We start from the raw sequence: 16662 nt of genomic DNA on the forward strand, positions 1-16662 counted from the left end.
ACTTGTAGCAAAACACTTTGGAGTTCTTAATCTACTGGGACAAAGTTCAATAGGCAGAAAGCATGTATTGTGCATTAAAATATTATACAATCATAAAGCAAACTAAATTCTGTTAACATTCCACCCTTTTTATAATATTTAATGCAACTTTTTGCAACACTTCAAAGCAAAAGGGCAAAGCATATGAGTAAATATATTTCAGTCAAGCAGAATAATATCAAGTACATCAACATCTCAACATCACAGTTGTGAAAATGCAAGTTTGTGTACTGGTGCAACTTTGTCTATGTACAGTTTCAGGGAGGACAGTCTTTGTAGAAGCCAGGGAACAGGAACCTAGGTCGTCTTGATGGTCAACAAGTCCTTTTGTGGCATTCTGACGCAAAGTGTCCTTCATATCACAGTCACTGGGGGAATGGTTATGTAGGATATTACCATAACCGATTCAGATTGTTCCTCAGTGTCCAATTGTCCTTATTGAAGAATGGTCAGCTTAGTCTTCTCCTTGCATCTGAAACAGAATGAATTTGAGCAGTAACATGTTCTCAAAAGAAATGCTCATCATTCTGCCAGGGTTGTTTCTAAAATATCATCCTATCCATTTTGCTTGCTCTAGATGTCACAATTAACGCACAACAACATTTTAGAATAGGTTTGATTTCATTCTTCCACATTTTTGTCTGTGTTTGGGCAGCATTCAAGCACACACAGGCAGGCAGTGAGACAGGCCCTCCCTTTTCTGCATGGGACTGAATCACACACACACCACATTCCTTCTAGATATGAGAAGCTCTCTACTTCTCCAAATCTGACATGGTGTTATAGTTTGTTCTTCAAATAACAAAAGTTAACATGTAGGTTAAGTATAGGTGTCTTTACAGTTAACCAGTTTTTGAATCAATTTATATCAACAATACACATTATGATCATATTTTCAGCATAAAAATCCCCTTTAACTTGTAATTCAAATCAAAAGCATTGAACAAGTCTTTTCAGTGAACATTTTCATAAAAAGAACACAAAAGGACGCTTTTTTGTAAGTTTATGCTGGAACTTCAAATGATTGACTGCACCTTTAATCTTTAAGGTTCACTATGGGTCTCAATGGAAAGAGACACAGGAAGGGGTAGAGGAGACTTTTTTTTAAAATGTAAAATCTAATATCAAATTACCCAGTAATCTATTTAAACAGGATGAACACCCCTATTCCCTCCAATTGATTAACAAAATTCACCAATTTAAAACTAGAACACCCTATGTGATGTATTCTAAACAAAACAAATAAGTCTACTCTGCAGTTGTAGACTATTGACAAACATAACAAAACAAAACAAATAAACAACCTGTCATAGACTAACTCCCTGGAGCAGTACTATATCCCCAGGCTAAGTAACAACAAGCAGCCAGATATCAATTTGTTTCCACAAAACCTTCCCGAATTACAAAGAACTCTCAGTTTAATGGAACAAACTATATCTGTCAGAATAAAGGGACCACCCTCGACCCCACACTAATGATCATCTAATTACGTACGTGAGACTTTTGTTTTTAACAGTGTAAATTCTCAAACACCAAAGGCTGAGATAGGTTTGTCTCTAGTGCATCTCCCCAAACACTACAGGTTGAGACCCCAACGTGGGGCCCGAACAGGGACTTGAACCCTGTTCAAACCACTCTATGTAAGCCAGTAGTTACCTTACTCGTCTCTATGTAAGCCAGTAGTTACCTTACTCGTCTCTATGTAAGCCAGTAGTTACCTTACTCGTCTCTATGTAAGCCAGTAGTTACCTTACTCGTCTCTATGTAAGCCAGTAGTTACCTTACTCGTCTCTAAGTAAGAACAAATATAAAACAAAATCAGCTGTTTATATTCACCTGATTTCAAGAAAGCCTCGACTCGCTCAGGCTCTGGATTCCGTCACCCCTCTCCGTCCAAGTCGAGTCTGCAGACAGCCTCTTTTGTAGCTCTGTTTACTGGAGGTCTTTTGTCGAGAGATCTTGGACTCCCCCGTGCACGGTGCAGGCTCTTCTTGTCCAGAGAAGAGGATGTTGGATCCGGCTCGAAGGACCATTTGTTACTAGAATTATTTCATCAAACTAACCAAGTGTTTGAATAATTGAAACTGAGTCAGGCCTTCTTGGAAGCAGGTGAATTTACTTGCAAACAGCATACAAGGGTCAAACAACAATGTACCTGGCTTGATACATGGTTGAATACATCGAATGAACAGTGTACATGGGATTATATGCAAGAGAAGGTGGTGTGTGCGCAAACACATACTAAGTTTGGTGTGTCCAGCCCTTATTTTGCTGGCGAAAGCAGAAATGTTTTTAATTGGCAGATATTCCCAGAAATTCATCTCAGCTGGTGTTATCCTTCATATAATGTCTGATAACAGAATATGGGGAGTGAAATTACTGTGCACATGAATGCGTCATACCTCTGTATGGGCCAAAATCTTATTAGGCTTCAAGGCTAAACAACAAACTTGTAGCAAAACACTTTGGAGTTCTTAATCTACTGGGACAAAGTTCAATAGGCAGAAAGCATGTATTGTGCATTAAAATATTATACAATCATAAAGCAAACTAAATTCTGTTAACAGTGCAGAAAGTTTTGAAAAATCCAAGAGAAAACATATTGTGGCCCAATCCAGGATGCCTGAGAGCCTTACTGCATTATAGTCCTTTATAATTGTTTCACCAGGAACCTGAATGTTGTCTTTTCCTTTACAAAAATAAAGACATTTCCACAATAAATTGACGCAGAAAAGGCACAGAAAACCAAAACAGAAAAATCCACCAGAAAACAGGAAATTAAGTGTTTGACGCACAAAAATTTCTGGGGGAGCACCCCCATACCCCCCACATATAATTTGTCCCCCAAAATATGTAAACAAAATCTAGCCTATGCCTCGTATGTACGCAGGTTATATACCTAGATATGTTGTTTGAGTTTTGGATTAAAAAGAAGGCATGTCAGTAAGCGACATGTCTGGCCCTTCGTGTGATTATCATGTCGTAATTCGGCCCTTTGTGACCTAGAACATGTTGAACCGAATAAATGGCTGGATGCACACTGTGAGTGTTACTTTAGAGTTCTCATTTCATTTGACATTTTTGGTCATATATGTTATCCTGACACATGCAATTGAGGCCCAGTTTTCACCGTTAAGAGAATAATGAACCTGGGTGAACATTTTCTTTAAACAGCATACATTTCTGTATATGTATAACATTTAAAAAAGCGACCAAACACATACTGAAATGTAATAATTTTCTAGTTTTCTTGTTTTTTTTCTTTGCAAAATACTAAAAAAGTCCATTGTGTTGACCATATCACTTAATTCTGCTAATAGAGGATATTCTGATTAACTGTTGCATGCTAAAAGCAAACCAGGAAGTGTGTCAGTAGACCTACACAACATTTTTTTTTGGCTCTAACAGATTCTTAGTATCTACATATGGCGGATGTGTTAGCATAAAGGTGCTCATTTAAACATCCAGCAGAGATGACGCAGCATTATCATTCGTATTTCTGGCCCCCTGACTGAATGTTAGTCCTGTATTCACTTGTATTTTTAGCTTTATTCTGGTCTCCAATAACTCTTAAAGGGCCACTGATCAGATCGAACACACTATTAAGCTCCATAGAGCAGAGCGGAGGCTTGGATGCTGTTTTGATAATATTGGGGATTACTATCTTGTCCTTGGGGCTGTTTCGTGGAAGCGAACATGCTTAATCATCAGATAGTCATCCCTGTGTGAGGTGAGTTCAGGTCTCAAGGTTCACATAATCAGATGTGTTTAAAAATGTCCGTTCACTGCTACTCAGTCCATTAGGAAAATAAGCACCTGTTCAGAAGTAGTCCAGGTCAGACAAGGAGAACCCCTCTGAACCACTGTGTGTTGGGTCTATGTGAGGTTATCAACTAGTCACCGCCAACTCACGGAAATAGACTGGGAAAGTACAATGCTGATAGTTTTGTCCTTAGAGCTCCACCATCGTCCATCTCTCAAAAGGCTTTTACATTACACAGATGGATCAAACACGGCATTTCCTAGGTTATATTTCCCCTCAAATTAGATTGATGATTAGAAATGTATGGGCCGACATACTCCCTTAAAACACGGTCAGCAACATAGAGAGCCAAAACACATAGGCGTCACCCGAGTTGTGCGTGGCTGCCATATATTGAATACAGAGGGGGTGTTTTGCTCGACATAATCTACAACCTACAAGTCACAGATAAAATCACAATTGACAGATTGCCGTTGTATCAAAACACGCAGGTGGTCAGCAAACTGAAAAAAATGAAACCAGGGCCAGACCTGTGATTGGCCCAGAAACCTGAAGCCTTTGTATTGGAAAGTGTCCTGGCTCAGGCTTGTCAACAGGGTCTGTGTAAGATGGCCCAGCCTGACATGCAACAGCTCCATGGTCTCACGCTATGCCTGCAGTATACAGGATCTGCTGGCCCTCTACTGCACCAGGACCACTGAATTCATCAAGTTCTAACCCTCCATAGTGGTGTATTTTATTAAACTGAGGAGTGGTGATGATTCTGAAAAAAAATATGTAACCTGTGGAAGTTAAAAAATGTCACTTCTTTTGGCGCGTTCATGTGGTGTCAGACACATCGGAGAAAAAACAAGTTTCCGAGTGGGAAAATGCACGTGAAGGACCGGTCAAGTCGGAACAACAACTCGAGAAACTCTGGAAAGATTTTGTTTTGTTGTTTTATAAAATATTAGAGGAATAGGCACCTACATGCTGTACTATTGGGCATGTCAGCATGTACGCACGCATGATGTAATTCTGGGCTCCTTATAGAAACCCACACCTGCTGTGCTGAATCAGGTGAAGTCTATGTTTGGCGATTGCCAAAACAACACATAGAATATTAGGATCTGCATCAACTACTCTTCATGTTTAGAAAATATAAAAATATATTTGAAATTGCTGAATTACTGGTAGGACTGACGATGAAATGTTTGGTCCATATACTGCCTCTGATTATGGCCTTCCCAGAATCCCAGAAGCCTAAATCCATGAAAGTCAATGTCGCCTCCAAGCATCTCCACCAACATACTGATACTCAAGCACAGACTCATAACCACACAGACACATACTGTACATACACACAATCAAACACTTGTGCATATGCTCTTGTCGACTAAATTAGACTTCTGACTATATAGCTGAATAGGTGTGGAGTCTGTTACGCACACTCACATGGTGTTGCTGCCAGAAAAAGCCCGTGTGATGACACCATGTCAAAGCTGTTACTGCACTATCTCTTTTCAAGCATAGGTGCATCATTGCCAAATATACGTCACTGATGTCAGACAACTTTTTCATCTTTCAGTTTTTAATTCATACCATCCCTAGATTAAAGCCACAACCACAACACAACAAATAAAAGCTGCTTCTTCACAGTCTGCCACAGTTTTTCTTCTTCACATGATTGGTTCCCTCATAATAAAAACATGGCTTTGGTGTTCCTATACTGAAAGCTGAAGTGTCATAACTGTGTCCCCATCGAGGACCAAGGATCTTTTTCACCCCCCCCCCCCCCCCCGCCCCCCTCCAGGTTTTTTGGCCTCCCCACTAAAAGATGAAGGCAAACATGGCTGATAAGGAAAATTAGTGTAATGCGAATGATTGGCCATGGTCTGAGTGGGCTTGCAGCTGCTGTGTTTACTCTGGTTGAGAGCCAAATGTGTCTGGAAAGTGCATCTGTCGAGGTCCAGAAAATGTAACGGAACAGGCCATGCAAACAAGCCGGGACACATACAAGGTTCAGGACTTAAGACGAGAGCCAAGACGTGCACAGACAAAATAGATTTAAGGACAGGTTATACTGCACTGTGCGTTTTGTGTTTTTCTCAAACTGACCCTGAGCTATTCTCAGCAGAGCAGCCAGATCCTGTTTATTTAATGTCAATGAGGTTCAAGAGAATTCACAATGAAAATGTTGTTTCTGTTTCACTGACCGAACTTTGTAAATAAACCCTGCCGGCTAAATTCTTACTATGACCTAATCTAATCTACATGAGATATTGCTAATAAATATAGAATAATTTGTTCCTATATCTGTAATCCTGTATATCTTTTAAATGCACTATTCATTGTGTAACCTCTCTGGGAATATGCTAGATACAGGGCTGCTTAAATCGGTTCTAAAAATCGCTTTTAGTCAAAATCAGTAAATATCTCTTCACAATCTGCTACCTGTCCATAATGTGTGTGCGCTGAAGAACAATCTAGGGTTAGTGCACATCCTAGGTTCTCTAAACAGGCATTTTGCTAGCAACGCTGACTCCTCTTTGTTTACATACCCTTTGTTTACATTCTAGTTTACAGAGCATAGGCTGTGTATTAACATCAGTTTTCTTTTCAGTGCACACACATACGTACAGGTAGTGGATCGCGAGGAGACATGCACTGATTTTGCCTTAAAATTATTTTATAAACAAGCTTTCTCCAGAAATGCTGACTCCACCTTTTATCAGTGCATTAAAAAGCCTCAATTCAAAGCCACTAGTATCGCAAGTACAGTGACAAAAAACTAGACAGCTATTTCTATTTTTAAATGTGCAGAGATGAATATGTGTGTCCCTCCAGGGCTGGGAAATACATGATATTCCCTCCTTGTAATTTTTGAGCTGGCGGTGTTATGGCAGACTGTGGCTCACTGAACAATCCATCCTGCACGTGTCCTGTTCTACACTTTGCATGGGAACACACTGGCTTAATTACTGACCAATAGTTAAGGGTTGTAGGCATGGCGCTGGTCCAATGCGCCTTGGTTACACAAACCCCCGTCACTCGAGCCCTCGAACAACCTGGCTTGGTACATCTATCTGATTTCATCCCCAATGGCCCACAGTGGGCTAAAAAAGGTCACCAGTGTTGGGGGAGGTGGATAGGTTTCACCTGAATTCAAGGTAAACAATGAGACTACGTGTACATTTGTCTTAGATGTGCTGTGGGAACTGTGCAAAGTGTAGAGGGAGGGGGGTGAATAGAAGTAAATAAAGTACGCTCAAGCGCATGCATAAAACAATAAAAACAAACTCCAGAAATAATATATAATACGTTAATTAAAAAAAGGTAATTTACCTATTATATATAGTGGCTGCTGATGTTAGCAGCATGCACACAGCTGAACTTTTTCTTATTTAGAAGTAATTCTCTCAATCTACACTGAATCACACTATTAAGCGAAAGCTGATAAGTGGTCACAGTGGGCAAAGTGGAAGAGCAGAGTTTCAGTCACGAACAGCCCGGGCTCTATCTTTTCAGACTTGTCTGAGTACTAGGGCACTTCAATTAACACATATGAAGAAGTCGATACAAATCGTATTGGGGTGCTTCCTAGGGCACCAGTTTCACCCACAGATGTTCCTGAAGTTGTTGGATTTGTTTCACTCATTGTGAGTGATGTAAGCACATTCATAGGGATGTGACTTTTGGAAGGTGGATAAATCCGTTAAATATCTCCTTGAACCTTAACCTTTTTAAAGGATCTGTAAAATGCACTACCAATGTTACTGGATATGTTGTTTTAACTGTCACGCTAATTCCAAAGAATATATATTAATTGGATTGTATTCCTAAAGCATATGTCGTAGCCTGTAATGTTGTTTGTATTGTATTTATTGTGGCAACAGAGATAGCCTAACCTTATCTGATATCGAATCATGTCAGACTTGATTTGTAATACTAGTTAGGGCATTTAAAAAATAATAAAGTAATTGAAAATGAAATCCTAAAATCAGTAAAATAGTAAATGGGTATAAGAAACAGGGAGGAAATAAAAACGTGGAAATATATACACAGGATAAGAGCATATCAACTGACACATCATTTTATGCATGCGTTGTAAGAGCAAATAACCAACTGTCCCCCTTCAAAATGCCCTGCGTGCTTGTGTTCTACTAACCACATATTCCAGCTGCTTTCTGGTGGGGAAGTCTGTTCACTAATGACTGCTGATTGAAGGAACGGATGAGATCGATTGTCACAAGCTGTGCCCATGTAGTTCTACAGTAAGCTGTTAAAGTGCTTGCACATAGGTTCATGTCAAGTAGATCATGTCAATTGTCTCTAGGCATTAAAGGTCTTGTGTATAATATGACGCACGCACAAGCAATTAGTGTGCACACTATGCTTGAGCATGTGTATGATGTCAAACATTTCAAATTACTAAATAACCATTTCATAGGCATTTCATCTGTGCGATAATTACGCATGAAATTCGGGTGAAAGGATATTCGGGCTTGTTCCTTTTTACCCATTTTCTGGGTAGACACTGGGTTGACTCACACACTGCTATATCTAGGCTACATAAGAACTTAGGGGTTTTGCTCCAGCTTCCCAGAGCTGGATCGTGACGCATGACGCGTTGGGGAGGCGCGGCAGACTTCCCCTATAAATTCCCAGCCTGCTCTCCTCGGGCTTCAGAGACACACAGAGACAGACTAACATCCCTGAAAGGATTTAACAAAACAAACATATCTTCTTGCTACAGCACCATCGGTGTCACCGCTGCAAGTATGATTAAGAAGATGTCGCCATCCGAGAACGAGTTCGACATACCGGCCAAGAATTGCTACAGAATGGTGATCCTGGGCTCCACTAAAGTTGGGAAGACAGCCGTCATCTCTCGGTTTCTGAACGAGAGGTTTGACGACCAGTACACGCCAACTATAGAGGACTTTCACAGGAAATTCTACAGTATCAGGGGGGACGCTTACCAACTGGATATTTTGGACACGTCTGGAAACCACCCCTTCCCTGCAATGAGGAGACTCTCAATTCTTACCGGTGAGTTGAACTTTAATACAAAATAATAAAAAAAACACTTCAAGCTCATACTGTGTAGCATTGCTGATGTGTGCAGAGTGCACTTGCTAGCCTCTATTGAAATAAGTATCTGGCATTGAACCTGTCTTCCCCTTGTGTTTTTTTCCAGGCGATGTTTTCATCTTGGTGTTCAGTCTGGATAGCAGAGAATCCTTCCAGGAGGTGCAGCGTCTCAAGCGGCAGATCTATGAGACCAAGGCGTGCCTTCGAAACAAAACCAAAGAGAACGTGGACGTCCCGCTGGTCATCTGCGGCAACAAGTGCGACCGGGGCTTCCACCGCGAGGTGCGTCAGGACGAGATCGAGCAACTTGTCGGCGGAGACGAGCACTGCGCCTACTTTGAAATATCAGCCAAGAAGAACACCAACGTAGACCAAATGTTTCTGACTCTGTTCACCATGGCCAAGCTGCCCAACGAGATGAGCCCCAACCGCCACTGCAAAGTCTCGCTTCAGTCCTGCGAGGTCCTCCAATGCAGAAAGTCCTTCCGAAGCAAGAAGTGCAAAGACGGCAACGCGTACGGGATTGTGGCACCGTTTGCGCGTAAACCGAGCGTGCACAGTGATCTGATGTACATAAAGGAGAAAGCCGTGGGGGGCAGCCAAGCCAAAGAGAAAGGCTGCATCATATGCTGACATGCCCTTTGCCTGAGCTGCGAATACAAAAACACAAACTTTATAGAGCTGAAGCTGAGGGCCAGCCGTCCAGCCCCTAGTAGCCTTCAGCGCCTCGGGGCGACAGAGACACGTTGTGATGCAGACACATATGGATGGGACATGTATCTCGGTGTGTTGTCGCTTTAGATGCTCTGATAAATGCTGTACAATCTGCCTCTACATTAGTTCGCCGAGAAAGGCACTTGAGGAAAAAAAACAATGTTTACATTAAAGGTGAAGTAAGCGATTTATTTATGTTAATGTCAGTGTTAAATCGCTCTTTATTCATATAGTGATCACTTACATAATGTGCGCGTTTCATAAAGCCGATCTTTCCAATGTCTGTTTTGATGGTTTTTATCATGTTTTATCACACTTGGATGGATCTGAGGTGATAACTCGCTGCTTGAAGACCGCAGAGCATTAATGTGGTGACATGGGGACGAGGGGGACTGCTAGCTGCAGTAACAGACAGGAAGTTAGCTAAAAGAACCATTCCGCTTACAGCACCTTTTAAGCTATTTTTCTAAAACTTGGTCAAACTTGAATGTGTGTTGCATTATGAACAAACTGTGATTCTGAATGTGTATTTATTATGTCTACGTCAACTTTTGCATTTTCAAGGAGAAAATAAAACAACTTGTTACATTCATAGTACATCTTCCTGTTTTCTTTTCTTTCAGGTGGCACTGTAAACACACACACACACACACACACACACACACACACACACACACCACTTTTATGTTATGTTTCCCTCTACTGGAAAATGCCATCTGTTTACATTGTGGCTTGGCAGTATAAACTATAGGCTACTGAACTGTGGCATCTTTTGGGGACCCTAAACATGCACCCCACCCTGTGTTCAATTTATTTTGACCATAATTAACTGTTCATAGTTTCCGCCCCTGCACAGCTGTTTACTGTGGGCCCACATATAATATTGGCTCACTGCATTTTGAATAAACCTAAATCCCTTCTTCAGAATCTCAAGGCAATTGAATGAATGATTGCCTTGTGATAGCATAAGCTTGTGCCAATAAAAACTAGGAAATACATAAATGAGATTCTTAATTAACGATGAAGGCCTCATGCTTGTATAAATGTGTACAACTGGCAAGCTCATTTAAAAAAGGCAAGGTTTGGCCAATTCATTCTTTGTTAACTTTATTACAAATATGATCATCACAAGACAGGAACATTGAATAGGCCTGAATACAACATGTCATACAATTACTAAAAAATCAAGTTTGTATTCTTGCATGGCAAAACATAAAATACAAAAAAATAATGCCAAAAACAACAATGTCTGACGATCAATAACCTCTTGCAATGCAGTGCAACGGAGGACAAATAAGTCATTGTTCATTCGAAAGTCCTTACTGAATATGACATTCATCTGCTCCAAAGGATAGGTGACGGTGAAAAACAAAACCTGCACCTCGCCTGTCAGTGCAGGGTGTCCGCCATGGACCTCACGATGCTTTCGGGGCGTCAAACATGCACAGGCTTTTGTATTTCTGCAGCAGCTGGTTCTTGGTGCGGACCTGCTCCCTCAGCGTAGCCAGCTGCTGCTGCTGCTCCGGCGGGCTGCTGTCTATCCCGGGCATGTTGGAGATCTGCTCCCGAGCCTCCTGGATCTTTGCCTTCAGCTTGGCCAGTTCTTGGTGGACATCCGGGCTGTCCTTGTCCATGCTTAAAAGACAGTAAGGTGAATGGGTAAAATGTAATTTCCATATTGTTTGTGTGTTTTTTTGTGGCATATTCGCCATATTCCATTTAGCCTAGCAGACTGATGGCTAACGTTAGCTTAAGCTAACAACAAACTCAGCAACAACACCAAAACCATTGTTTACGCCAAGTACAGTCGTGTGGACAGAGCAGTGAGTAAATGTGAACAGAGCACGAACCAGTCGGTCATCTTACCATTTGATAATATCATGAACTAAAGGCAGCAGCGAACAATCTTCGCTGTCTGTCTCCAGCTTTGGTTGAACCACCGCCATCACGCTCCCAGCCTCGCGGCGCATTTAGTTGACGTCACTCAACACAGACTACTTGATTGTAAGCAACACTGAACTTTTATACTATCTATGCACTGCACTTAACCGTCTTTTGATGATAGATGGTGTTGATATTACCAACCCAAAATGCAATAACAAATAACAGAAGGAAAATATCCCCAAGGGAGGAGGCCGACATGAAGAAGAACTGGTTGCTCCCATACAACTATTGTATTACAAACAAGATTAGAGAAGTTCACATCAATATTTTACACAATATGTATCGAACAAATGTATATTTCTCAACATATTTAGAAACAGGGGACAAATGTAGCTTTTGTAATGTTGGACCAGAATCTTTAATTCATTTATTTTATTCTTGTACACACTCAATCACCTTCTGGATTCGACTGGAAAATGATATAATGTGTAAAATGAATGATGTTATTACAATTACATGTCAATATGTCCTCATGTTCTTTGAACATAAATCTACTAACATTGATTATATAGTTAATTTACTTATTCTGTGTGGAAAATGTCATATAAATGCACATTTGCAAAGGTTTCCCCACATGTTAGGTTTCCCGGCTGAATTCAAAGAATATATTAAAACGCTGGCACAAATTGACACTAAAAAAGTATCAAAACTATAAATACAAAAATATTTTTGAAGAGGAATGATATGTTTATTTATTTATTGTATTGCTCTGTTTATTTGTATTGTTTAATATATGTATATCTGTATATATGTATTATATATTTTTTTTATTTGTATGCATTAGCTTGTGTTATTCTTTCTAAGATATATGGACTACTTTTGATTTATGTATTGAGCATTTTTCAATAAAGTTAATTGAAAAAAAATGCAACACTGAACAAGTTACGTTTCTTCTTCTTTTTCTTTTCTTTGGCGGTTGGCTAACAACTCAAGTTACTTTTTACTAGGCTACTTTATCACCTTCAAAATACCAAAGTGGGCAATTGAAGTTCAGCATGGGACCAGAAGTGTGGATAGAGAGGTGTCAGTTCACCTACTGAGCACTGCCCAGGTGCCCTTGGGCAAGGCAATGCTCCTCTTACTGCTATCAGGTCTATATCTGACAGCAGCAAGAGCAGGTTTATATATCATTTACTAAAAGATTTACATATGAATATGTAAATATTGTAGTTAATTATGGCACATTATGCAATAGCCTTATATGCCTATTTCTCTCTTTTTATTTGGGTGCTGTATCATCAACCCATAAGTAAACAGAAGAGCTTGGCTGTGTCCAAAATGTGGTGCTCCCAGGAGACAGGCTTAACTAGGAGGATTCGTCTTGTATTTCACTACTTTCTCAATACAAATAACTCACCCTCTACCATTCTTGCTATATACATCCAAATACATTCAAATGTCACAGTCAGCTTTATTGTCAATTTTAAAATACGTGCCAGACATACAGAGGAATCGAAATTACGTTTATCTCCGACCGACGGTGCAATACGAACAAAACGATAAAATAAGGTGAAGTAAGTAATATTTATAATAAATCAATTCTAAATAGTGCATAAATAAGGCATAAACAAAACGGGGCCCCGTGCTCAGAAAGGTGGTTGTGGATGTGTTGCTGCCGCCCCGTACTGCCTGAGGCCTCTCACTGAGGAAGTCCAGAAGTGCTGAGCCCCAGCTGATCCAGTTTGCCGATCAGCTACACAAAGACAAAAACACTTTTCCTCCCTTTTTAATGCATCCATTATGCATTTAAATATGTTGACCTACTTTGGAGAGGCCTAATTCTTCTTCTGAATAGGGCTTAGTTACAATGCTATTTCAAATATGTAAATACCAAATGGATTTTCTTTAGCCTGGTGAAAGCCTATTTACCCCCAAACTAGACCACAGACAACCTATCAATGCACAGAACAAACAAACCTGACCTGCCATAGCCACAAATACTTGATTCCTTGCAACCTTAAGCACCAATACGATTCACCATCCCATGTGCGAGGTGACATGTGGTGTGCAAGTATAGGTGGAAACCTGTCAACCTGTGTAAACATTAATGTGCACGATGGTCTAATGGACTGACATAAATCAAACTCTTATGTCTATTGTATAGAGGAGCGAGGAGATGTATTTAGGTCATGCTGTCTGGGTAATCCTCTTTTCTTGTTTGCAGTATATATTACTGAACAATAGCCAATGGTTTCATAGACACATTTGCAAATGCATTTTGCTCTTTACAATGGGTTTAAACATAATGCAAATAGGCATTAGACACTGTGCACACAATGGTGTTGCTCTGCAAATATAAACCTATTCTGGTCCACCATTCTGTCCCCCACTGACCCATATTCCTTAGATATGAGGCCTCAGTCACTCACTTGTCTCCATCCTCTCATTGCCACACGTGCCTCATTGTCCTGGCAACTTAAACACTATTGAAAAGGCTCCCGATAACTGCAGTCTAAGTTAATATTGGCAATTGCCATGTATAGTGTTTGTTGAGTTGCTTATCACAGATTGCACTGTGTTCATGAGTTTATCTGAGGTGTATTGTATGTATGTCAGTGATTCTTGAGACGTGGGACAAAACAGGGTGCCATGTTGAAAAAATACAAACCCTATGTTTCGGCAAATTAAATTACATGTTTGTATTCAACATATACTAAGCTACTGAGCTAAGCTTTGACACAACCTCCCAGCTTTTGTTTTTTTTAACCGTCATTGGCCTATCACCACCGTCAGATGTCAACTCCGTCAGATTTCCTGTCTGACGGTGTTGACATATTTAACGTTTCTTAAACATATCGAATGAAATTTATAGAGTAGCCATTTGTTTTTTCTGTTGATGTTAGGTGCTAGTATGAACTACTTCAGGAAAATAAAATTATACAACAAATTCAAATAACTTCTTCAGAAATTGTAAGTCGGTGTTGACATATCATGGTTGTGACACAGGACTTTCAAGATTCGGAATGTAAAATATTTTAAAACTACAACACTTATCAGAGCCTGTCTGACTCACATGTACTCTGCAGAGGTAGAATTTGACAAGAGGTCCTTCAAAGTGACAGCTGCCCCTTATTTTGCCTGATTTTATTACATTTTACATAATGAAGTGTCTGACGGTGTTGACAGTCAAGTGGTCCCGTCACTTAGAATCCTTATACAACATGAATGTGTTGTATAAAAACTGTTTTTATTGATATGAGAGATTATTTAGTGTTGCTTTTGATGAAAAAAACTATTTTTAATAATTTAAGTACATTTTTAATAGGTTTAATTGCATATGAAAGATTGAAACCTTCTCTGAGGACACACTGTTTTTGACGTTATGAGAACATAACAAGTGTCATGTATTTGACATAATAATGATACAATTAAATTTAAGGAGATAATTGTGCTCCAGCCATTCTATTCTTAATCCCTAATAACATCTACAATTTTAAATATTTTCATTTTTAAAGATAACAGCAGTTACATATGGAAGACGGCCTTTTGTCCCGGTTCGCAAGAATCACTGATGTGTATTTTATTTGAAATGATCAGAGCTTACCTCTTGGTCTTCTAAATCTGACTGACCTATATATTTTTTTCCTTGTTGTGAACGCATCAAAGGATATATTCAGTAGGTTAATCCCTGCCCACACACACACACACACAATTTCCACACCTGGTAAACACTTCAGGGACATATTCTCATTAGCCACCTCAGCAGAGGGACCACTGCCGTGACACAGATAATGCAGACCTAATTAATACTATAGTACAGCGTATACCTCTCACTTAGATGTTAGCGTATTTAACATTTTCATTTGTCACGTCCTTTTTGTTCCTGACGTGAGGTGCGTAATGTACCGCTAAAATGTACAGAGATGGTATATGTGACCCAGATTTGGATTTTTTGAATAGGGCATCATTAAGTTAGAGCGTCCGTCTTATGGGTCATGGGGAATGATCTGACACCTCATATTTATGAATTCGAAAAAAGTAATTGGAATCATTTCTTTTGAGCGTAACAGCTGTGTCATAGAGTAAAAAGGCCATGAGTGCTAATAGTAAAGGTAGTACAAAATCCTGCCCATGGAATAAAAAGTGTCAGATTAGTATGTGTATGTGACTTTTTTTCCCTCTCAAATTCAGTGTGACAGGAAGAAGACCCTTCAAGTTGGTCAGAATTCCTTATTGCGCGCTCTCTCTCTCTCTCTCTGGAGTTTTCTCTTCGGTCCCTTGTGAAGGGAAGTGAATTATAGCCAGCAAACTGTTTGATGAATAACATGTTATTATCTTCTTGTGGATGAGTAAATGCCATGCTTTTAATATTGTGATATTCATGCCCATTTGCAGCTTCTATCGGAAATACAATACTTGTAGACTCCAGGTTAGGTTGTAGTATCAATGTTTTAGTTCACGAGCCATAAGCAACATGTGTTTGTATGTGAATGTGTTTTTCTGACATTTTTGTTAAATATGTACTTGCTGCAGTGGGTTTGCAAACAAATTAAAAGTTTTTCCAAACTTTAGGAAATCATATTTAGACCGAAAAGACAGCTTTGGTTTGAGGGGTTTCATAGACATGAGTAACTTTGTATTGCAAACTTTGTAAATGACCACAGTAAAAGCATGTGTTTCTTTCAAACTCTGTTAGTCAAAACACATTTCTTACCTCAATCACATTTTAAGTGCTTTTGATACGCTTCCTAGCTATTTTGCAGGTCTCACACCCTTTTCCTTGTGTCAACGACAATAGGATCAATCTACCATCGTGCTCTGTGAGATATGCATTATCTATAATCCACCATTTCAACTACCAATCAATTAATCGTCTCTCCGAGTAAGAGTAAAAGAGAAAGAGAAAGCCTGCATATCGTCATCTGTCTTGAGAAATATTCCTAAACTACCCACACTTAAATGGAAAACAATCAACAAACAATTTTCCTCATGAAAATACTCCTTTTTAGCGAAGATCGTTTAACACAGAACCGCTCTCGAGCAGGGACAACCTCCGTGAGAAAGGCCAAGAGAAAGGGGGTTTGTGTACATTACAACTCTTCCTAACATAAATTCTCAAGTAAAAATTCCAGAGTTAAAGCACTCGCATCCTTCTGCAAAAACGCCCCCAACGTGCAGCTTAGAGTGAA

The 16662-nt window shown here is 39.8% G+C and overlaps 2 protein-coding genes across 2 annotated transcripts; one reads left to right on the forward strand and one right to left on the reverse strand.

Moving 5' to 3' along the window:
* Positions 1-8562: 8562 nt before the first annotated feature.
* Positions 8563-9508, forward strand: LOC307262711 (dexamethasone-induced Ras-related protein 1-like; the record flags this gene model as incomplete). Its single annotated transcript, XM_080043667.1, has 2 exons — positions 8563-8833; positions 8982-9508. The coding sequence occupies 2 exons, from the start codon at positions 8563-8565 to the stop codon at positions 9506-9508; spliced, it is 798 nt and encodes a 265-aa protein (XP_079899793.1).
* Positions 9509-10691: 1183 nt separating this feature from the next.
* On the reverse strand, positions 10692-11550 carry med9 (mediator complex subunit 9). Its single transcript, XM_080044392.1, has 2 exons — positions 11456-11550; positions 10692-11224 (listed from the first exon to the last, which is right to left on the reverse strand). Exons 1-2 carry the CDS (start codon positions 11533-11535, stop codon positions 11005-11007), a joined length of 300 nt encoding a protein of 99 aa, XP_079900518.1. The 5' UTR covers positions 11536-11550; the 3' UTR covers positions 10692-11004.
* Positions 11551-16662: the final 5112 nt, after the last annotated feature.

The sequence above is a fragment of the Ammodytes marinus genome, assembly GCF_949987685.1.
Source record: "Ammodytes marinus genome assembly, chromosome: 16".
Classification (NCBI taxonomy): Eukaryota; Metazoa; Chordata; class Actinopteri; order Uranoscopiformes; family Ammodytidae; genus Ammodytes; species Ammodytes marinus.

Bases quoted from the DNA above. Each gene is read 5' to 3' on its own strand.
- med9 (XM_080044392.1), bottom strand. From the start codon at position 11,535: ATGGCGGTGGTTCAACCAAAGCTGGAGACAGACAGCGAAGATTGTTCG. The intron at 11,225-11,455 runs GTAAGATGACCG...CTGTCTTTTAAG, and splicing joins GTTCATGATATTATCAAATG to CATGGACAAGGACAGCCCGG.